At 39.1% G+C, this 23,974-nt stretch overlaps 1 protein-coding gene across 1 annotated transcript; it reads left to right on the forward strand.

Moving 5' to 3' along the window:
- The first annotated feature begins 15,820 nt into the window (after positions 1–15,820).
- Positions 15,821–17,516, forward strand: LOC149267011 (uncharacterized). Its single transcript, XM_089397844.1, has 4 exons — positions 15,821–16,552; positions 16,770–16,865; positions 16,974–17,041; positions 17,175–17,516. Exons 1-4 carry the CDS (start codon positions 15,911–15,913, stop codon positions 17,290–17,292), a joined length of 924 nt encoding a protein of 307 aa, XP_089253970.1. The 5' UTR covers positions 15,821–15,910; the 3' UTR covers positions 17,293–17,516.
- Positions 17,517–23,974: the final 6,458 nt, after the last annotated feature.

Below are 23,974 nucleotides of genomic sequence, written 5' to 3' on the forward strand. Positions count from 1 at the left end.
CGGTAGACATCGCCGAAGAAGTGTTTTGTTTGCGGTGTGAATAGAACAATCTTTGGTAACCTGAAAGAGGTAGACCTTTCCTGATAAAACAAATGTTTTGTCGGTAGAATGAAAGGTGACCTTGAAACTTTATTTTATATCTGGGAGCATGCAAACCTTTTGGCGTGCAAGCGAAGAGTGACCATTTATTTTTTTAAATTTGTAGGTCCCTAACCCTTTAAACTCGTAGGATTGGTCGTTTCCTAACTTGCATAAAGAAAGGATGTGGGAAAAGATCTGAAAAATTGCCATTTTCATATATGAGACATTCTTATTATACGACTGGATTAATTGAGCAGTTTTAGCACATAGTTCAAGCTCGTTAAAAAATAAACATAAGCCATGAGCAAATGTTTCTCCCCGCGTTTAATCTCATTAAAAAATGAACTATTTCCCAGTAAATAACCATCGTGAATGTAGTACTTTAGCCTTTAAAGCCTTGGTCGTGTTCTCATCATCACCTCCACTCTGTATTGGCCGATCATTCATCTCCATTTGATTTTTTACCCCTTTTGAGGAACAGGTGCGAAGAGTGATCCCGCTAGCCATCCTTGTAACACTGCCATGATTGGAAAATTCCAAACCTTAACTGGAATCAGCTGCTACCCAATTTTATCACTTGTTCCTCAAAAAACGAGTCTCCTTTAAGCTCTTTTCAACTGACTCATAAAATATGAAAAGATTGCCGAGCCATTGGCCTATCCAGCTCATTAAAGGGACCGGAAGTGCTATCCCTCCTTTAGATTTTAATCTTTTTGGACCTGAGGGATTATTACATAAAAAGATCGAGCGCTTGTTTTATTCGGCTCATTAAAAGTATCGAAAATTCATCCCTTCTATATTGTTTTATACTTTTTCGGACTTAAGGGATTAGATGACGAAAAAGGAATTTTGGAGTTTCCTTTATGTCCCTTTTCAGACTCTCTAAAATTGGAAAGGACCGAGTTATCTTTGTTGTTAAACTCGTTAAAACCTAATAGCAACAAACTTGTCCATAGCAGACAAGAACGAGTTTCACTATCGCTAGGCTCGTTAAAACATAGCGATGGGTTTGCCCGAAGGGCAAATTATAGAACAAGCATATGTTATCCTCCTCAAGCTTGACAAAAATAAAGAGGTACTGGTCAGCAATGACTGGGGAAAAATTGGGAAGAAAACTTGAAGAAACTTTGTTGGTAGCAAGTCAGTCTTGAACATGACACTTTCACTCCGCATCCAAGTCGGGTTGGGTTGTTTCATTCACCGGTCACATCACCATGGTCCCATCACACCATCCACATTTGGGGTTAATGCTACCAATCCATCACGTCAGTGTCACCGATATGTTCAAGAGAAGTCATTCAGAGAATTCACCTGTGTCTCACCCTCTGCAATACATTTACGCTCCATTCTTTCATGACCGCCACCCTGAACCTTATATCACCACATCGTTTTCACCTCCATTAAAATAATTTGCTCCGTTCCGTGTCATTGATGTGGGATTCATTAAGGCCCTCCTATGACGGATCGCTTCTTGTCGACATCAGCTCATTATCCAAGAAGTCGATCTAGGAACACCCCATTCAGTACTTTGAAGCTTGCATGCCTCAATGGCAAGCTTCTCGCTTCCGGCGACAGGTTTACATCAATGGCCTTTGACCGAAAGATTTTGCGTGGTGTTCGACGCCAAGTCCTTTATTCACACCACGTGAATTGTACTACAGTACCTTGAGGGTCATTATCATTATCGGTGACTCCTCGCGCCTGTTAACAGCTTACATCATTGGCTGGTAATGAGGCGAAGTCTTTCCATGTTTGACTCCAGAACATCTCTCACATGGATCGACTTGTATTTCGAGTGAAGATCGAATGAGATTGAAGACCCCAGATCTAGTTTCATCCATCCAGGCTGCAATATATATTCAGGGAAATAAAGGCATCAAATGTACATCATTGCTGCACAGATAATCATCCAATCAAAGGGATGATGACTCTACCAGAATCATTAGTCTACACTCAGGCGATTGTCTGTCCTATGTACATGAGAATGAATTTATAAAGCTAAGCATGGGAATGCCCGCCTCAGCTAGATCATGAAAAAATTATGAAGATAATGTATCGTATTGTATCTTATTACAGGTCTCCTCCCAGCTTGAAATAACTTCGGATCCTCATGATAAAGCATTTCACCCGACATCAAAAAGATTAATGACCTCATGCTTTAGGGGGCAACTGTTATAGACATTTTTGGGCACTGAAACCCCAAGAATAAAATGTCCATAAACCAAGGGCTCATAAGTCCCTAAAAGTGTTGTTCTAACCCCTAAAGGAACAAGGTCAACTGATTACAGCTTCTCCCAGAAGTTCTCCATGAAAAACTACTCAGAACTGCTCAAAACAGGATCATTTCACCTGCTCCATAGGCAAAGTGCGTTGCATCTCACCTAAGTACACTCTATGGGTGTTTTGCATTTCAAAAATCCCTTATATGGGGTGCGATGGGCGAGAAGTGACAAATGGCAGTGTCAATCTGCGAGGTGGAGAGGCATGGAATCTTCCAGAAACTTCTCCTGTGACACTTGCCTCTCTGAATTCGACCAAGGATGAGTAAGAGATCATCAATCTCCAAGTGGAAGAAAGAACTATTAGAGGGAAGACACTAATCAAATCACAAGCTGACTCATCTCCCTTACAGATATCTATATATGGATCCCTCATCCCAGAGATCCAGAGGCTGGAATTTTGCATCTTGTAAGGAATTGCTGTTAGTTTCTTGAGGCAACATCATAGTGTTGGGTGATCTAAGCTTTGTATGAGGTGAAGAAGGGCTTACTTACTGAGAGGATGATGATGGGTCAGAACGACTGGTTGTAACTCCCTTGGCTCTTTCTTGATTATCAATAAAAGCTATTCAAGTTTTCCTCCATACTCTTGTGTCGTTTATGTTTTATGCATTTGTATGGTCAATTTACATCTGATCCTAGATTGTTTATGATAATAGATCCATGTTCTTGTATAGTGTTATGCTACTCTGATTCTACAGGTACTCTGTGGAGCTGGGCGTACAAGGAAGCAAGTAGCAAAGGACTATCAGAAGAGAGAGGAATCAAACTAGGAGCCCAGCGCAAGACAGAGGTTGGTCTCCTCTATTCTTCTCTCATCTGTCTTTCATAAAGGAAAAACGAAAGTAGCTTTACTTTGTTTGTTTCTATGGTAGCTACCACACCTTAGTGGGATAAGATGTTTTGCATAGACGCTTTCCCCTGTAACACTTATCCATGATTGTGTGGAAGTGTACATGGATGATTTCACAATCGATGGGGATTCTTTCAATGCAACACTATAAAACATGGAGAAAGTCTTAATAATATGTCAAGAAACAAACCTCTCATTAACCAATGAAAAATGTCTCATGATGCTTAACGAAGGAATTGTTTTAGGTCACCATATTTCCGGAGATGGAATTAAGGTAGACTCATCTAAGGTGGAAGTCATTTCCAAGTTATCAATGCCAAGTTGTCAAAAGGATGTTAGAAGTTTTCTCAGTTTTATCGGATACTATAGAAGATTTATAGAAAACTTCACAAAAATTGCATCCCCACTCTTTAAATTACTCACCAAAGACTGTGAATTCAATTTGGATTCTGAATGCCAAGTTGTCTTTGAAACATTGAAAAAAAGAATTTGTAAAGCACCCATCTTAAAAGGACCTAACTAGAAATTGCCTTTTGATATCTCAACAGATGCTTTAGATTCAGCCTTAGGAGTTGTTTTAGGACAAAAAGATCTCACTCCTTATGCCATTTATTATACTAGTAAAAATTTAACCCCTGCAGAGTTAAATTATACTATAAAGGAGTTCTTAGCTATAATTCATGCCATTAATAAATTCAGACATTATATAACTGGCTATGAAACCTTTGTCCACACAGACCACTCTGCCATTAGATACCTAATGAATAAACCAGTCACTAATGGAAGAATAACTATATGGATCCTACTTTTACAAGAATTCAACATAATCATTCTAGATCAGCCAGGAAAAAAGAAAAAAAATTCCGTTTTTCTATCTAGAATACAAAACGAAAACAATGGTAGACCCGTAGAAGATAAATTTCCTGATGAATATCTTTTTGTAGTATCTACTAAATCACCTTGGTATGCAGATATTGCTAACTATTTGGCCACAGGAAAAATTCCATTTCATTTATCTCCTAGAGAAAAAAGAAGAATATTCCACAATAGCACATCCTACTTATGGATAAATGAGGAATTATATAAGACATGACCAAACCTCATCATAAGAAGATGTGTTCTGGAGGATGAAATACCAAAGATACTAAAAGCTTGTCACGATGAGCCATGTGGAGGACATTTTTCTGACAAGAGAACTTCGTACAAAATCTTGCTTTTAGGATATTATTGGCCTTCCAATTTTAGGGACACCAAGGAATATGTTAAAATATGTGACAGTTGTCAGAGAATGGGAAACCCTACTCTTTCTAATGAGATTCCACTGCAACCACAGGTACATATCGAAGCATTTGAAAATGGGCATTGTATTTTGTTGGACCAATCAACCCACCTTCAAAGAAAAAGAAATATATTCAGGTATGTACTGATTATGTCACTAAATGGGTAGAAGATAAAGCACTTCCTTTTGTTGCTGAAAATATTGTAGTTTCATTTCTTTTTGAGGATATTTTTACTCATTTTGGTGTTCCAAGAGAGATTGTAACAAATCAAGGGACACAGTTCACATCCAGACCAATGTTGAAGCTTGTGGACTAATACAATATAAAACATCGGAAGTCAATTCCATACCATCCACAAGCCAATGGACAAGTTGAGTCCACAAATAAAGTGATTGAGGCCATCCTTACAAAGATGGTGCATCTACACAGAAAAGACTGGGTGGAAAAGCTTCCAAAAGCCTTATGGGCCTATAGGACTACATGGAGGAATACTACAGGACATACTCCCTCTGAACTTGTTTATGGGAAGTAAGTCTTACTTCCAATAGAGTTCCATATCCAGACCTATAAGATAGTAGTCTAGTTAGATCTTGACTTGTCAGAAGTGTTGGGCATAGAATCCCCCCAAGGCATGTTTTGGGGCTTAAAGCCTAAGTTTTGACCAAGTCTTTTGTAAAATATCCATGAATTATGGGCATGAAGTGTGAAGTTATAATAGAGTCACATGGTTGTCCACCCTTGGTTTTGTAATAAAATGTTGACTTGATAGACCTGCCCATGGTCTGCAGACCATGGGATTGTATAAATAAAGCGAGGCTCTAACTGTAGAGATAGCTAAAAGAGAAAAGAATGAAAGCATGGTGATTCTAAGATATTGAGTTGAAGTGTAAAGTGTGCCTTTGGGTTGTAGAGTAGGAGAAGGCTCTACAGTTGAGTGTGCAGAGGCCTAGTAGTCCGCAGCTGAATGCGCGGACCCCTACAGCTAAGTGCGCAGGCAGGTTGAGTCTATAATCATTAGAAGAATTAATAAAGAGAAGTTTACCATATTACTGTGTATATTTCCCTATTTTAATGTATGATTGGGTTTAAATTGTAGGTGTACTATTTATTTGCTGTGTGAACTCTTATGAATGTGTGGTAAAAATAAATATAATGTAAGACATCCATTTACGCGAAGATAAGTGACTACGCATAGGAAGATAAGTAATATCTTAGGGGAATAGTGTAAAGTGCTACTCCAGCAGCGCGGAAGATCCTTAGCCCCTGGTTAGGGTTGTGAAAAGGCATTTATATTAGGGCGTGAAGGCCTGGGAAGTGCACGAAGCAACCTGCATGAAGGGACTAGCTGTTGGACCAGTTCAACCTCTTGGACATCTCAAGGGTGTGGAAAGTTGGTTCCATCACCCACCCATACTACTTCGGGTGAGACCTCAGTCCACACTCCACAGACTGTTGCCGAAAGGGCTAGTAGTACAGGGATTTTCTTGGCTAATTAATTCCAAACTTGGGTCAGGCCCCAACAAGCCAACAAATGGTTTCATTGCCGGGACCAGGATCTACATAAAGATGTTTGATGTCGTATCACTGGAGTCCGACAAAGAAAGGAATTGAAGATTGGTTGGAAAAAAAGATTCACGAGTTCGTGGCACAGGAAAATAGGAATCCACAACTATAAAAGGAAGAGTGGTTAGACGGTTACTTATATACAAAGATCCACGAAATTTTCTTCGCATCTTTCCCTACTGAGCTATATGAGTGGATCATGAAGCTAGAAAATAGCCAAGGAAGGTGTAAACTCGATAGATCTATTGTGTGGACTCCGAAATTGGTGTGCAGATTGGAAGCATCAGAGGGTAAGATCACGCACATCATTGATCACTGGCTCGATCGAATTATAGGAGGATTCATCACCGAGTTCACAGTGGATACTTTAGTCAGCTATAGCGAGGTAGAATGATGCTTCATCAAAGGGCGGCAAGGTAAGTACGTTAGCTCTAATACCACTTTATTCGAAATTGATCTAAGACAAATAATTAAGGTATTACAGACTCATGTGCATGGATGTGTCTATGTTATTTTAGGCAACAAATCAATAAGAATGAGAAATACACAGACACTGAAGCAGTTAAAGAAAACACAATAGACAAACATATAAACACAACAAGTTTAATAAGGAGTTCACCCAATACTCTTAGGCTACATCTTCTAGTTCAGCTTTTAGTGGTGGCCTCTCTATTATGTTTTCAAAGAAGAGTTTTTACAATAGTGAGCTCAATTTGAGTCTCACTCAACAGATATAAATCAGCAAGACTGTACTTGGATTCCCCAAGTCTCTGGAGTACACAAACTCTCCTTACTGAATCGCGACCTCTATTGGTCACAATAGTATGAGCCCAAACTGAGACTCACTACATGTCAAGCATATACAGAGGGGTTCACTTGAACCTCTCAAGCCCTTTCTGGAGTACACAGACTCTCTAACTCTCTCTGTCTCTGTCTCAATGCTGCCTTTGCTTCTGTAAATCAGCTCGACTTCTTATCTCTATTCTCTTCTCTTCGATTTCTTAACTCCCTTACTGCTTTACTGCTTGCTTCTCTCTCTATCAGTTTGTGGCTTTAAGGCCAGTCTGCATTTTGACTGTTCATTTCTGCTTCCGAGCTTTCCGGTTTCCCTGCCTCTATCCATTCGAATTCTCTTGTTCTGCGTCATCATCACTGTATAATGTCTCACAGGGAGGTGACCACCTATTTCGTAACGAACTGGGTGTCAGTTCTCTTGGACGTTTTCAAAACGTGATCCGGATTTAAGCAGGAATGCAATAGATTACAAAGATAACCATAAATACAGAGATGCGATAACCATAAAAACAGAGATGCAGCGGAAATAATACTTCATTTCATTAATGGAGAATACTGAAATATGCTTACAAATAGAAATAACCCCGCTAGGGCGATGGTAGCTTATCTCTGAGAAGAGATGTGTCGGCTACATGCCTCTGAATTGTTTCGAACTGTCTTTACAATGAGGCTCGAAGGCCTATTTATTATTGAGAAACAATGGAAAACCCTTAACATTCCAAAACCTAACCCTAGAAGATGAAATGCCAAACTATGGGCCCCGTTTGGGTAAATTGGTACATCAACTTCCCGGGGTCGTAACTTTGGCATACGATCTCTGTTTGATGTGCATGATAGCCCATTGGAAAGATCTCCCTGAGGACTACGACGGTAATGATGATTTTTTATCCAAAAAGTCGCGGAGGTAGATTTCCCAAAAAACGTCGTTTAGGGCCTCAAAACGGCTCCGAAAGTTTAGGACCCGAAAAACTGCTAAAAATAGTAAATTGCGCTATAATTAAGGAAACCGAAAAACTGAAAGAGACAGTTGTGGGGGTCCAAATGGGATAGGTGGGTGGCCACCAAAATCCACCTGGATCATTCCTCCCCCCTTAGGAAGCAATGGTCCCCATTGTGTTGAGTTCCTCCTTGAGATGAGGAAGCTTCTGCTAAGGTGGGTCTCTAGTGAGCTGTTCTGCAATCTTTGATGTGTCCAGAAATGGTGGGAAGCATGGTCAGCGATGGTCCACATTGAACAATCGGTGCAAGCGAAGGAATCGAGGAATGTTGTGCTTCAAAGAATTGTTGCCCACAGCCTTGTTACTGATGTAAGGACCATGTCGAAGCGGTCTGAGTTTCTGATGGGTTTTGGTAAGGCGTTCTCTCTGTAGATGTAACCAAACTTTTTTGCCCACCTGAAGCTTGTGTGGTACCCCTCTGGCTAAGGAGAAGTTGTTCCTGTGTTCTGTCATGACTGTATCCCTATGTTGCTGCTGCTGCGTGGAGGAACCCTTTGCGGGGGTCATGGACGTAACAACGATCTTCCCCTTACTTTGGGAGCGAACCAGACAGAAAATAAATTTCCTAGTTTGTGAGATGAGCTTGCTGCCTTTCTTAGCAATGATCAAAGAGGTGGTGGTAGGTGGAGCTACCTCTGGTATCCTGTATAATGAATTATCCAAGGAAATAATGACAGCGCGAGGCCTTGGCTCATACACAGCATGCCGCCTCCACAAGTATGGCTGGCCTAATAGTACATCACAAACATCCAGAGGTGTAACATCACACAATACCTCATCTGTGAAGGGCTTGATGTTGTAGGGAAGGCGGCACTGCTGGTGAACTTTGAGATCTCGTCCTTCGTGAAGCCACCCGACACTATACAGTTGTGGGTGTGGCGTAGTTGGTAGGCCCGACCGCTTCACGACCTCTGCTGAAACGAGGTTCTTTTGGCTGCCACTATCGACAATGAATTGCAGCGGCGAACCCTTCACCCACATCTATGAGTGGAAAAGACGTTCCCCCTCCTCTGGCTCTTCGGGCTCATTCTTCTGGATCTTGGCAGTGGCAACAGTGGCACTAGGATCCGCATCAATGATTTGCTTCCCTTTGCCATCCTCCTTGTCGGGCTCCGGCTCAGAGTCAGAACATGCATCTGATTCAGAAGCCTTCAACTCGGCCACCAGCGACTGCTTGGTCCAACACTCACTTGTGTTATGAGTGGGACTCTTGTGAACTCACACCACTTTCCCATGTCCTTCTTCGGCTTCATGGTGTTGTTCATTTCTTGCAGCTTAGAGGGGTTGTCTTGGGTCACCCCGCCTTGGCTTTGTCCTTTGGGCTTCGGATTTGCAGATCCAAAGTCTCGCTTCTTCTGTTTGAACTTTTGCTCGATTTTGACAGCGTATCGGTATGCTGTGCCGAGTGAGGAGATGTTCAAGAACTCCATCTCTTCCTGAATGTATCTATGTAGGCCGCCGCGGTATTTGAGTACCAGATGCAGCTCAGAATCTTTGATACCCAACTGTGTGCGAAGGGTATGAAAAATATTTGTGAACGCTGGTACATCTTGGTCTCGTCCCTGCCGTAGTGTGGTCCATTTGATGTATTTGTCCTCATAGCTTTTGACAGGGTAGTACTGCTCCTTGATGGCATCCCGGAAGTCATTCCAAGTGGGGGCGGCTGAAAACAGTGAGCCTGTACTTTCATCCTTCTGCTCGTAGTATGTTTCCTACCAGTCCTTGACGTGGGGGGTTGCTTTGAGAAGAGCGAAAACAATCTTTTCCCGACTTGAAAATTCATGAACAGAAAAATACCCATCTAGCAGATTTAACCATTTATCTACGACATCTGCGTCTATTTGACCCTCGAAGATGGGGATTTCAAAATTAACTTGTACTTTAAATGGCGTGGCATTTCCAGAGTAGCTGTTAGAAGTCGATGCGTCGCCTCTGGGTAGCTGCTGAAGGATCTGCGCAAAGCTATCCATCATCGTGTTCCTTTGCCGCTCGAAGGCTTCTTCGAGCAAGATTCTGATAGGATTTCCTACCCCCTCGTCTTTCTTCTCATCCGCCATGGGAGGTCATCGAGATTTGTGAGGCTGGTCTTGCAAAGGTTCGACTAATTCAAGCCCTAACTCCTTATATCCCGACCTCGTTGGGGACATGCAAAGAAAAATAGAGAAAAAGCAGACCGCTCTAATACCACTGATCCGGATTTAAGCAGGAACGCAATAGATTACAGAGACAACCATAAATACAGAGATGCGATAACCATAAAAACAGAGATGCAGCAGAAATAATACTTCATTTCATTAATGGAGAATACTAAAATATGCTTGCAAATAGAAATAACCCAGCTAGGGCGATGGTAGCTTATCTCTGAGAAGAGATGTGTCGGCTACATGCCTCTGAACTGTTTCGAACTGTCTTTACAATGAGGCTCGAAGGCCTATTTATTATTGAGAAACAATGGAAAACCCTTAAACTTCCAAAACCTAACCCTAGAAGATGAAACACCAAACTCTGGGCCCCGTTTGGGTAAATTGGTACATCAACTTCCCAGGGTCATAACTTTGGCATACGATCTCCATTTGACGCACATGATAGCCCGTTGGAAAGATCTCCCTGAGGACTACGACGAAGAAGATGATTTTTTATCAGAAAAATTGTGGAGGTAGATTTCCCAAAAAACGTCGTTTAGGGCCTCAAAACGGCTCCGGAAGTTTAGGACCCGAAAAACTGCTAAAAATAGTAAACTGTGCTATAATTAAGGAAACTAAAAAACTGAAAGAGACAGTTGTGGGGGTCCAAATGGGATAGGTCGGTGGCCACCAACATCCACCTGGATCAAAACGACCGCTTATTCCGTTAACTCCAAGAATGCCCGCAAACACGATCTTCTGCCAATGCATCATCCATATCAGACTTCAAACCCTATACAACTCTATTTGATTTCCTTCTCAGGTCCGATCATCCATCGCAACGTATCTCCGATGTCGATCTGGGGGCCCCAGATCCTACGGTCATCGTCCATATCGGGTGGGTAAGTAACATGATGTTTACCCTCCGATGTGAACGGTTTTCTCTCTCTTCTGCCAGATGCATGGCACCCATTGTGTGGCATCGGGTGGGACACGGTTGAAACCGCTTACCGCTCGAAGCCGTTCTGATATTCTGCCGGTTTTTTTTGAGACCCTGCTTCTGATGGAATCAGAATGATATTTTTCTGCAATTTATAATTATTTCGGGTACGGGCACTCGAGGTTTTTCCTTCTTTGAGGGGTTTTACCTACGATATGTGATTAGCGACTTGAATTGACTCATATCAGAAACTACCCCTGTTTCTTGAATTGAATCCTGGTTTTGCTAATTTGTGGCAACGCACGTTACCATGGGGCCGACGGTCTGCACACTTGACTGAGGGTCCTCGTTGCTCCGCGCTAATCACAAATTGCAACTATTATGACGTTATCCATGATAAGCTTGATCTTTATAAGACTTTGAAACTTTGGCATGAATTTTATAGAGTTCATGAAAACTTAGAGAGTGTTCTAGGATCCAATTCGGATCATATATTTATTCAAAATTCTTTTAGTAATAAAATCATGATGAGAGCCATAACCAAAGTCTGTCATGAACCATGCTTATAACCAGCATATAACCAACATAATAATAAGAGTGGAACAACAAAAAAAACCACATATTAACAAGTACATATACAGATGAAATACTAAAGGAAAAGGAGTTTTTATTAATGTATGCATAAGCCAACTATGTCAAAGACTTCCATGAACCACCTGAACATAGATTGGGATGAACCAAATATTTCTTTCAGCCAATCATCCTCGTATCATATTCCAAGCATGAATTTGGGACTCACAAAAAAACCAATCAAGGATTCCTTGGGATTTATTGTATATCCACTAAGGGATTCCTAAACCCAAAATCTTCATCAATAAAACCAAGATATACCGCAAACCCATTGTATCACTAGGCCCTAAACAAACATGGATGCCTCCACATCTCTCCACCTAAACTATGAGGAATTTGCCTGTCTCCACCTTTCGTATTTATCGTGTATCCGCCATCACTGGTAAAGGGATTCTTAGGTGTACGAGGTCTCCACCTTCTGGGCTTTACCATGTGTCCCACCATTACTGGTTAAGGGATTCCTAGGCCTAATCAAGGGTCCTCACAACCACGCTTTACCATATATCCCACCAATGGATTGCTAGGCCTTTTTATCAATCCTAACATCACCCCACTCAACTTCGAACCAATTTGGCAATCCAGTGCAACCAAAACAAGAGAACCCCATCACACCATGGCGATCCAAAAATGACAAGGCAAGGTTGAAATACATTGTCACACCTAGAAAACCTATGCCAATGATAGCAAGAGAACCAAAAACACACATGCATGTATTATGCATTCCTAAAACTATCAAGGAAATCATATATGCAACTCGATACCTGCAAGTAATCTCGTTGTAGCCGCTTCAATCTCGCTCTTCCTTGCTTGATCCTTGCTTTCTTGTCCTTCTTTTTCCTTTTTTTCCCCAATGCTAGAATGCTCCAAGAATACTCTAAGTTTCCAAGAGTATGAGAGAGAGAAAATAGGGAGAGAGCTCCAAAAATAAACTAACAAAAGGTTGTGAACTCATCCTCAGGAGATTTTTTATTAATGAGGCCTCTATTCTTAATTTTCCATTATTTTCCTCCTCACATGCAACCTATGACCTTTCACCTTCATTTTCTCCTAACTTCCATTATTTTCATAAATAAAATGTCAATTAATGCCACTTGCCTTTTCAAAACCTTTCTCAATTTCCCTGAGCCATAATAAACTAAATGAATGCCCACACTAGGATGCTTTTTCTAACATTCAACTTCAAATACATGTCCCGTGATCTTGGTTATTATTTTGCCTTTATTAAATTTATTACATGGAATTTTCACCAGGGTTGTTACACCTAACATGATGAAGTTTAAAAAAAACTCTAGATTATGAACATGTACCATTCAAATTTCTTAGGTGCCATGAATATGACCATCTCTTTAAGGATTGGCCCTGTGTCTTAGAGATGAAAAGAAAGAAAATCAATAGAAATTCGATATTGAGGGTTTTTAGAAATTCCATCATCGTTGCGAAAAACCTCGAGAAAAGGACGTGGAAAAACCAGAGGAGCCCATTAAATCCAAAAACCATTATTATGCATTAATTAGAGAAGAGCAAGAAATCCTAGATCAGGTACATCCTTAAGAAACTAATCAAAAGAAGGGTAATGGAAACTAGAGGTGGAAGCTCATACGTTAAAAGTGCCAGAGGAATGCACAAAGAACATGCCAATAGAGGAAACTAATATGCTAGATGTATAGGGAATAAGGAATGTTGATTAGTCAAAAGGACATTGATATAGATGAAATCACATTCTCAAACATCATTGAATAGGTAAAGATGTAAAAAAAATACCACATCAACAAAATAAGTTGTTTGGAAAGATAAAACTGCAGCTAAAAAAATAAATGGGATGTGATTTCAAACGGAGCAAGCTCATCCCCAGTATTTGAATCCAAACACAAAGATTCAAAGATACTCCCAAACACGTGAAAAAGGACAAAAATAGAGGAATGAAAATAAAAAAAATCTCAAAAGTTAATACAAGAGTGGGGAAGGATCTTGTCAAGCTCTTAATGTAGAAAACGAGAGGAATAAGAAAAAAAAAAGAGTTAATACAAGAGTGGGGGAGGCACTTGTCAATTCTAGAGAAGCGTCTCTCTTAACGTAGATGTTTTACTGTGCCAACATCATTCGAGTGTAACGTAGATGTTTTCCTCTGCCCAATATCATTCGAGTGAAGATGATTTTAATGTTATGTAAACTAATATTGAATTAATGAAAAATAATATTAAAAAACACAAAAGAATCCAAACACAAAGATTCAAAGAGACTCCCAAACACGTGAAAAAAGACAAAAACAGAGGAATGAAAATAAAAAAAAATCCTCAAGAGTTAGTTCAAGAGATGTTGAAATGCCTTGTTATATTATATTATCTAAACATTTTGATCCAATTAAATTATATAAAAACAAAAATAAAAATAGAAGTCTCAATTTGATAAATCCGAAACTAATATAAATTTAAGCTAATTTATTTTATTTAAAAAAAATCTTGTATTAACAAACCCCTTATATTAACAAACCACTTTAATTTTATATTTTAATTTAATTTACAAATAAAAATATAATTTAAAAAACCCTTGTATTAACAGACTCCTTATATTAACAAAATCCTTATAAAAAAAATTAAAGATTTTATATTTTAATTTAATTTACAAATAAAAATATAATTTATAAATCTTGTTGACTCAAAAAAAGAATGGTCATATACTTGTGAACTTGGCAAACAAAATAATAAACTATTATATAAAAATGTGTACCCAGCTTATTCCCTTTCTTTGAGAATAAATAAATTCACATATAAATATGTTTCAGAGCACTAACAAAATAATTCCCATATAATTCTGAGATAAATGAGATGCGTTGACTGTAATAACCTCCTCAGCGAAAAAGGAAAGAATGCCAATTTTGCGGGAAGTAACATTTTTACGTGTCAAGATTGCCTCTCAACTCATTAACGATACTAAGAAACGTAGGCGATTTGTCTATCTACTGCATCGTACTGAGAAGATGGTAAATTTGTTGAATAGAATTTTGGAATATCTGCCTGCGGATTTTGTAATAGACGGTTTTAGATGAACACTCTATTTATCATTATATATTAGAAATATGTAAGGGTATTTCTTGTTTTGGATGAGCATTTTAATTTTTAGGTTGAACAATTTCATATATGTTATATGTTAGATTTAAGATTATTTTAATTTTTAGTTTGAACAATTTCATATATGTTAGATTTAAGATTTTTGTGATTCATAATGTAGATATCAGTTTTTCGGATTAATCACATCGTTAGGATTTCTTGTTTTGGATGAGCATTTTAATTTTTAGTTTGAACAATTTCATATATGTTAGATTTAAAATTTTTGTGATTCATAATATAGATATCAGTTTTTCGGATTAATCACATCGTTAGGATTTGATCGATGTTTTGAATTAACTAATGTGGTTAATCCTCAGGATAAGGTGAGAAATCAATTGAATAAATAGCATGGATGCATCATTACCCAAAGTTAGCCATTGAAAATTAGCGATTGGATGCATCGATGTTTTGAATTAACTAATGTGGTTAATCCTCAGGATAAGGTGAGAAATCAATTGAATAAATAGCATGGATGCATCATTACCCAAAGTTAGCCATTGAAAATTAGCCATTGGATGCATCAACTGCTAACTCTGGGCAATGATGCATTCATGCTATTTATTCCTGCATATCGATTGATTTCTCACCTTGTCATGAAAATGAACCAACCACATTAGTTAGTTCGAAATGTCGACCAAACCAAATCCTAACGATGTGATTAATCCAAAAGACTAATTTCACATATATCCTACTACCATTGAACTACCACCAAACAAAATATGTAAAACATTAAAACATAAAATAATTTATATCTTAAATTACAATAAGACTAATTTCACATATATCCTAAACTACCACCAAACAAAATATGTAAAACTTTAAAACATAAAATAATTTATATCTTAAATTACAATAATAAACTAACTGTTGAGATTTTGATAGGAACGTGCAGATTCTGATTACAAGCAAACTCAGCTGATCTCATTTAAAAAAAAACCTAGTGACACCAAAATGAAGTTAAACCTATTTGATTATGCAAACCTCCGGTCTTTGAGAAACTAGATAAAGCAACATTTAGCAGATAACGCGTTTGATTTTAATGTTGGAAAGAGATCACAATCTGATGACGGGCTGAATGGATTGTAGAATTGATAGATGACAGCTGCCGGACCGGAGTTTATTTAGTTAGCAATGCTTGACCCATGAAACATTGCTCAGCTTTTGGGCGGCCGTTTCGTTGCTATTTAATCAGGGACGCTGCCGGGCTTCCCTATATTCAACACAGACTTTCTGAAGCAATCCCCATCGATCTGGAGTTCAAATGACAGGATTCTTTGGGTTCAGTATTATAGAATTCCGTAAAAAGCTGAAGCGAGCTCATTGGATCTTCCTGGGCCTGAAGTCCAAGCAAATACAGTTGAGCAATGGCACCTCCCCGCACTGCTGGGTTTTACGGAATGATAGTCCACACGCAGTGAGGAGTCAGCGGCCGGCTATACTTCTCATTCATGGCTTCGGGGCAGACGGCCTTATGGGATGGGATACCTCCCAAATCAGCGCTCTCGGAAAGCATTTCGATCTCCTCATTCCAGATCTCATATTTTTTGGGGACTCCACAACGACCAGCTCTGAGCGCAGCGAGCTCTTTCAAGCGGAGTGCATGAAGGGTATGGTGGAATATCTTGGGGTGGAGAGCGTGATCGTGGTGGGGCATAGCTACGGTGGCTTCGTTGCCTTCTGGATGGCGCACAAATACCCTAACCTTGTCCGTCGCCTGGTTATCGTCAGCTCTGCAATTTGCATGACGCCGTCGACCAACGATCCTCTTCTCCAAGAATTGGGGTTTGACGACATCAAAGACGTCCTCCTTCCAGCCAATGCCCAAGATCTGAGAATAGGCATGAATTTTACTATTTACAAGATGCCATGGCTTCCTGCTTTCATATACACAGACATGTTTCAGGTATGGAAAAATATCAATCATGTTTTTTTTTTAATTCAATAAACATTTTTCGTCTACATAGCTTTCAGATTACACCAGAATTTTTGTAGAACTAAATTTCTTACCTAACCATTAAACCATATCCCTAAAACTATAATAGCAATCATATACCATATCCCTAAAAGTAAATTATCTAACGGCAAAACTCACTGAGTTTGAAATCTAAATACTTCTGAAGGCCATGGGAAGAAACAGAGAACATAGATCACAAGTCGTGGATGGGATTGTCATCGGGTCAAAGAATTTGCAGCAGCCACTACCAAGATTGAACCAGGTTGCCTTCTGTGCCATATATTGGATTCAATCATTTCTTTGCATCTCTGCATTTTTACGAAATTGTGATTAAAATTTAAGCTCCCTATATTTCAATAAAATCTGGCAGGATGTTCTAATAGTTTGGGGAGAAGAGGACAGAATCTTCAGACTAGAAGAAGCCTATGTTCTAAAAAGGTAACAACTTCATTGGTCAAAATTGATTTCCAAAATGCAAATGGAGTCAATTACTCGTAGCATTGTATGCAACATTACATCCTCCAAATACAAGTTTAGATTTTTAGTTTGTGAGATTGTTATATATTTGCAGGCATATCGGAGAGAAGGCCGAGCTTGTCGTGATAAAAGAGTGCGGGCATGTTCCTTGGTTCGAGAAACCCACTGAGTTGAACGAGACGCTACTCAAATTTCTGAAGCCGGATAATTGAAAGCAGAGACGATAGAAACCGTGGAAAGGATGAATGCCTTGAATGATGACCACGCCATTTCTAGGTAGAGGCAATGAGTTTGGAAGAGGTGGGGGCCTCCGTGTCTGCTTCCTTAGCCTTAATAAGATATGGCATTATATTGCTAATTTCCAAGTAGTTGACCAGATGACTTTGCCCTCTCAGTGTCATTGAATCACGCTACTGTTCTTGAAATGTATATTACTGTTGAGTTTATTAATTTTGAGTTATCATTTTGAGTGATCATTGTCTTTATCATTTATCGTTTAACTGACATATAAAATCTCAGGATTAGGTTCCAGCTCATATTTATGACAGGGTTCAATTAAAAGTTTCAACTGTATTTTTTTATTATATTGTTTTGTTTAATTTTTTTAAAGAGTTTTTTAAAGATTTATTAGAATCACAAATTAATTTGAATGGTGATTTTTCTACATTTTATATGTGTTTAAAATCTTTTATAGTGCTAAATTCATATGCATCAAAAACAAATTTTAAATAATAAAAATGCAAATTCAATAATAAAAAAATTCATCAAATTTTGTCAACAAAAATTACACAATATATAATATTTAAATAACACCAAATTAAACTAATATTTTGCAAAAATAAAATTCTGAATTAACTTTACCTAACAGCGTTTTTGCATAGTATCAGGGGTCAAAATCCCAGACCACCAAATAAAAGTCTGAATTGATTATACCAAAACAACGTTTTTGCATAGTATCACGGGTCAAAATCCCAGACCACCATATGTGATGAATCTTTATTTCGCTAGAAATACAAGGATAATGATTTATACAGCATATCATTAGTTTATTAATTAAATTTAATTACTTTTCATATGTTTTGATATGAGAGTCACCGGTAATTTTTTTTTGAAATTGGAGATGAAGCCCCGAAAGGGAAGTGGTCAAAGTCTTTTAGCCACCCTTGTTGCTTTTGACTTGCTAAAAAGCCCAGCAATGTGTTGTATTAGCTTGCAGAAGATTTTGTGTTTTGTTGTATATTTGGGGTTTTAATTTTGGGTGTTTGTTTTATTTTAGTTGGGTTTTTGTTTGGGTATAATTTTATGGAAGTAATTTGTAAGAATTTATTTTTATTTTTAAAAAGTAGATTCAAGTATTAGGACGTTTAGTATTGGATTTTTTTGGGATGAGATTTGTTTTTCTTATGCTTTTTCTCAAAATAATTTTACTATTTTTTGTTGTAATATTCATTCTGATGTACTTTAGTTGCATATTATAGTTATAAATTTTTTGGTAATACAGAATTTTAGTTCTGGCTAACGAAAAGGAAAGAAAGGCTCCTACATTTTATCCAAAAATATGATTTATATGATAGTCCTCTATAGCAAACTAATGAACAATTTATATCATTTTATGTCTGCTCAATATGTATGAGACCTTAGAAGAATATCCTAGAGTGAGTCTAAGCTACCTAAAAATGAAAACTAGGAAAATATTAACTCACTAATGTTACAACCATATTTTCAAGAAAGTAGATGTGTACGTTTGAACATGAACCTATTTATCATCATATGATGTTTTAGCAGTTTAAGCTATCTAGGAATTGAAATATTAATGGTTACAACATCCAATATCACACAATTCCTCTTGTTATGGTGAAGTAATTTACTCCATCTATGATTTGTTTTGGTTGGGAAATTGTCTCCATATGTGCTTAATTGATACACAAAGGACTAAATATGGATGAGATGAGGGATGTTGTTTTTGTTTAATAAAAAAGGTTCACCCATTGATAGCTCATATAGCCATGCAAGAACTAATAATAAAATGACTAAGTATAGAGTCTAACCTATGTAGAAAGTCCATAATTCACAAATGAAGTAATTTACTCCATCTATGATTTGTTTTGGTTGGGAAATTGCCTCCATATGTGCTTAATTGATACACAAAGGACTAAATATGGATGAGATGAGGGATGTTGTTTTTGTTTAATAAAAAAGGTTCACCCATTGATAGCTCATATAGCCATGCAAGAACTAATAATAAAATGACTAAGTATAGAGTCTAACCTATGTAGAAAGTCCATAATTCACAAATCATGCGATGCAATTTCTTAGTCATATATAATTGAAATAAGATTCATATTGATTAATCTTAATTGTGGCTTTATTGTTTGTGAGTTTTATCTTGTTGTTCTCTATTTTCTACTTATTTTATCTATTGCATGCATAAGCATAACACAATAATTAATGGCTCTAGAGAACAAAGGAGAAATCAATTCTCATAGTGTAGATTTTTGGATTTTAAGTATAATTTCATCATATCTTACAAACTATCATGTGGGATCTCCACAATGGTTTACAAAACATATTGGTGTTAGACAAGTAGGTTTGTTTTGGTATATTATGGGGAGTTGCAATGGATCAAGATTTGTTAAGACAAAAGTCATAAAAGCCCAACCATGGCCACTAAATCAATCAATAACCCTCAAGATCTCGTAGAGGAGAGTTTTGCATGGGTAACACAAGTCATAGATGCAGACCATAATGTGAGCCTCCTCATTGCATCCTTGACCAATAAGCTTGGGCTATTTGGAGAAGATGGAGGCTCTAACATGGAGGTTAGATCGAAGGGGAAATTGATAGATTAGGAAGAACTTGGGATGGAGTCTAAGAAAGAACCTAAAAAGGATCAATTTAGTTTGTATGTTGTGAACCATTCGTAATCCCTATTCAAAATTGAAGTGAAGGTCAACATCAAGTTGTATCAAGGTGAAATTAATAGTATGATGTTAAATCAATATTTGTAATAATTAGAAGTTGTTGATGGTGAAGGACCTACCAACATGTTAGGGGATCTCCTTGGTAAGAAGTCCCAAATAGACCTCAGACCATTTGGAGTAGAAGTCTCAGTAGTGGGTAGTACACTATTGCCATGACTGCAATTGTGCGTAGAGGTAAGTAAGATGTCCTTGTTGGAAGCAAGGGTGTATACCCCAATCATCAAACATTCCTTTGTGTATACCCCACCACCCTGCGGGCGTAGCGCACAGTGCCCAGTCCATTGCTTGGAAGCACTTCTTTTCTAGTACCTCCATCTCAAATGCATCTAGAAAAATATCTACATCATTCAGGCCATCATAAATAGGAAAATTTCTTACCTCTGATGACACACAGCGCAACGACTGGGTCATCATGTTATAGCTTAGCGTGGTTACTTCATGTAACCGATTTTTCCAGCACTCTAGTTCTTCATCAGAGTCCGAGGTGAATGAACTCTCACAATCCCATGTAATTCGTCCATTTGCTATTGGATTCACCCAATCCTGGTCTCGCACTATTATTTTATAGATACAGTCCAGATCGTCATCACTTTCATAATCGTGGACTGGTTCAGTATAATGTGAACCTTCAGCAGGATCTAGGGGTACTATTACACGTAGTTATTTCTTCCCAAATATCATCTTTCGCTTCTTTAGGTTGATTACCCCATTCATATCAGTAGCCCAATCAATTCCAAGGAGCGCAGGATAGTTATCTGTGACATTTTTCCTGCTACCTGACATATAGCACACCACAATGCAGACCCCACACTCGGTCCTGCTTGAGCTTCTAGCCTCAAAGTAATCAATCCTCCTCTTGTAAGGTAGTTCGAAACTGTCGGACAATGGTCTTTGTCATGCCCCTAACTCTTGCATTTTAGACAACATACCTCTTTGTGCACTTCTAGTTGGACTATTTTGTCTTGCTTCAAACTTTGCATCTCAAGGAAAATATTTTTCAACTCTGCATAGATCTGTTGAACCCCCAGATTAGGATCTTGCATCGGGATCTCATGCAGTCTCATTGCAAGATCCAAGGCCTCCACCCAAGTCGTTATCTTCTGTTGTGATAACGCAACCCTTAAGTGTCGTAGGAGCGAAGCCACAAACCATTTGCGATGTTGTTTGTCTGTTAGGTTTATGTTAGCTTCACAGATTGTACACTTCAACCTTTGATTGAGTTACCAAGGTGTCTCACCTGGTTGCATCGCCATTTCTTTGAACCCTAGAATCGATTATGCTTCATATTTAGGCCTACTGAATTCTCTATTCAGTGTTGTCTGGATGTCTGTCACTCCAGCATTCAGATTATCATTAACGTACTTGATATATCAGGTTAGTGTGTGCTAATGCCATCTTCTTCATGTTATCATCTGTAATTCCCTTAGCTTCCCATACAACTTTTACAATGAACAAGAATTGGTCTGAGTCCTCATTCCCCAAGCCTTTGAATAAAGGAAGCTTGACTAAATTTGCCATACTAAACTACGTTGGAGGCGGAGGTGGTACGGGTGAAGTCGCAAGTGATGGTGGTGAAGTTGGAGGTGGTGTGGGTGGAGGTGGTATTCGCAGGTGATCTGATATTCACCCTATGAGTGACATCAGTTAAAGATTTATTGATTAAAGGTATTACAGACTCATGTGCTGGTGTGTGTTCTATGTTTTTGAAACAACGGATTGATTAGATTGCCAATACATAGACAATAAAATGGAAAGACAGCAGAGAAAAACAGTAATAAGCAACACAAAGACACAAGTAATTTTAATAAGGAGTTCACCCTATTCTCCAGGGCTACGTCTCCGGTCTAGCTTTCAGTGGTGGCCTTATTTTATTGTGGTTTAAGCAGAGAAATTATAATACAGGGACTTAATGTGAGTTCTCCTGAAGCAGGTTTCACTTGGCAGGGTGGTCCTTGGATTCCCCAAGCCACTAGAGTACACAGACTCTTCTTCTTCCTACCAGCTCTGTGACCTTCTGGTCTACAATGGAAAGAGCCAATTGTGATGCTCAGTCTGAACAAATTCCTTTATGGGATGGCTTGAATCTTCAAGCTCTCCGGTGCTCGATGCTGCGGCTGGTCAGCTCGGCCCTTTGTCTCTTCTTCTTTGCTTTACTGTTCTCTATGTTCAGTCCTCCTCTTTGGGTTCACTGTTCCACTTCTTCGTTTCTTGACTTCTGTCTAACTTTGACTTAACTATCTCTTCTTCTTCTGTTCATGGCTTTAGCCATTCGATCCCCATGTCTATTCGGTTCCTCTTCTGCCTCTGTCTCTTCAAATTTTGTAGCTGTGCTTGGAGTTTCCTGTTAGGCATCATCATGAACGCTCAAGGAGTGGCCACTTGTCCTCCTCTAAACGGCGCCAGCATGCTTCGTTGGTTTGTTCCTTTAGTTACATCGTGGATGCATTCTTCCTCCACCGTGGCAGTCAAACGGATTCCAAATCCCCTCTAAAACGTGGCTTAATTCCCTGTCGATTCCGCTTCCTCCATCGGGTGCAATCTCAGCCGTCCGATCTGGGCCCCCCAAATTCGACTCCATACACACGTTTCGTGCGGTTGACTTGCTCGACTGATAGCGTGTGATCAACGACGGTTTTCTCTCACTTTCGTCTGCCACGCGTCAATCAGTGTATGGAATCGCTCTGCTCTCGTCCAAAACCTCTTACCATTTAAGGGTGCCCCGATCAAAACCATTGGTTTCCAGAGCGCGGGTCTCGCCGTTTTGTTTAACGCTTTTTCCTTTTTCTGCCCGCGGTCCTCTGGTTCCCCCACGCGACTGAGTGCTCGGGCTTTTCCATTATGGCCCTATTCGCTTAGTGATGCGCGATAATCGCTCATCAAAAACCGCCCCTGTTTCCCGATTCGGGGCTTCCAGGGGCTACTTTGGCCTCCTACGTAGTCTCCATCAGCCTTGGTCAACGCGCTTTGACTGAGGTCCTTGTCGTTCCACGTTGGCCACCATTGCCACTAGTTCAAGGTGTCTTTGATCATTGTTTTGGAATTCTTTAGAGATTTGTTCGACCTGATACAGTCATGGTTCTTTGACAATCTTCTATGGATCCAATTTGGATCATGACCTTCCCACTGAAAAAGCTTTTGGACCACCAAAAGTTGGTTTTCAAGCATCGACTAAGTGAGGATACTACTTCTTCACTTGTCCTATCTCAATCCACTTTGCGATGCTTGGATTTGAACCTTTGAGCCCAATCCTGAGGTACTCAACATCTCCCCTGCGCGTTGTCCTCACCTTCCTGTCCAGCACTGTGTCCTCCTACAACTCATTGAGGTAATCAGGTAGCAGGTCATCAATAGAAGGCAATTGTCTTTTCTCTTCAGGGTCCTCAATCATTGAAGGTTCAAACAATCTCAAGAAATCTACATTTATGACTGAGTAGATGTGCATGTAAGCTGGTAACTCAAGGAAAAAAGCATTTTCACCAATCTTCTCAAGTATCCTAAAAGGTCCATACGTGATAGGCTTTAGCTCTTTACCTTCACCTTGCATCTTGTCCTTGCTTATATATACCCAGACTTGGTCTCCAACTTGAAAACTATGCTCCATCTGATGCTTATCATGCCTAGCCTTGTAGTTGGCCTGGCTCTTTTCTAGTTGTTCTTGTACTGCTTGGTGGATCTCCTGGATCTGTTCAATGAACCTAGTTGCTTTGTCCACATCACTGTGTCCATCAACCATGGTATCTTTACCAAAGACAAAATCCAAAGGAGACCTTGGTGTGAAACCAAAACATGTCTCAAAAGGAGATCTCTGTGTAGAAGAGTGTTTGGCTCTGTTGTAAGCATGCTGCACATAACACAAGTGTTCATCCCAAAGCTTAGGATGTTTACTGCAATGTACTCTCAGTAACTGGATCAA

This window comes from Pinus tabuliformis, chromosome 6 (assembly GCF_031772625.1).
Source record: "Pinus tabuliformis cultivar Carrire ecotype Pingquan chromosome 6, CPIR1, whole genome shotgun sequence".
Classification (NCBI taxonomy): Eukaryota; Viridiplantae; Streptophyta; class Pinopsida; order Pinales; family Pinaceae; genus Pinus; species Pinus tabuliformis.

Coding starts and splice junctions, on each gene's coding strand:
- LOC149267011 (XM_089397844.1), top strand. CDS start 15,911: ATGACAGGATTCTTTGGGTTCAGTATTATAGAATTCCGTAAAAAGCTG. Junction 16,866..16,973: donor CACTACCAAGATTGAACCAG/GTTGCCTTCTGT, acceptor AAAATCTGGCAG/GATGTTCTAATAGTTTGGGG. Junction 17,042..17,174: donor GAAGCCTATGTTCTAAAAAG/GTAACAACTTCA, acceptor ATATATTTGCAG/GCATATCGGAGAGAAGGCCG.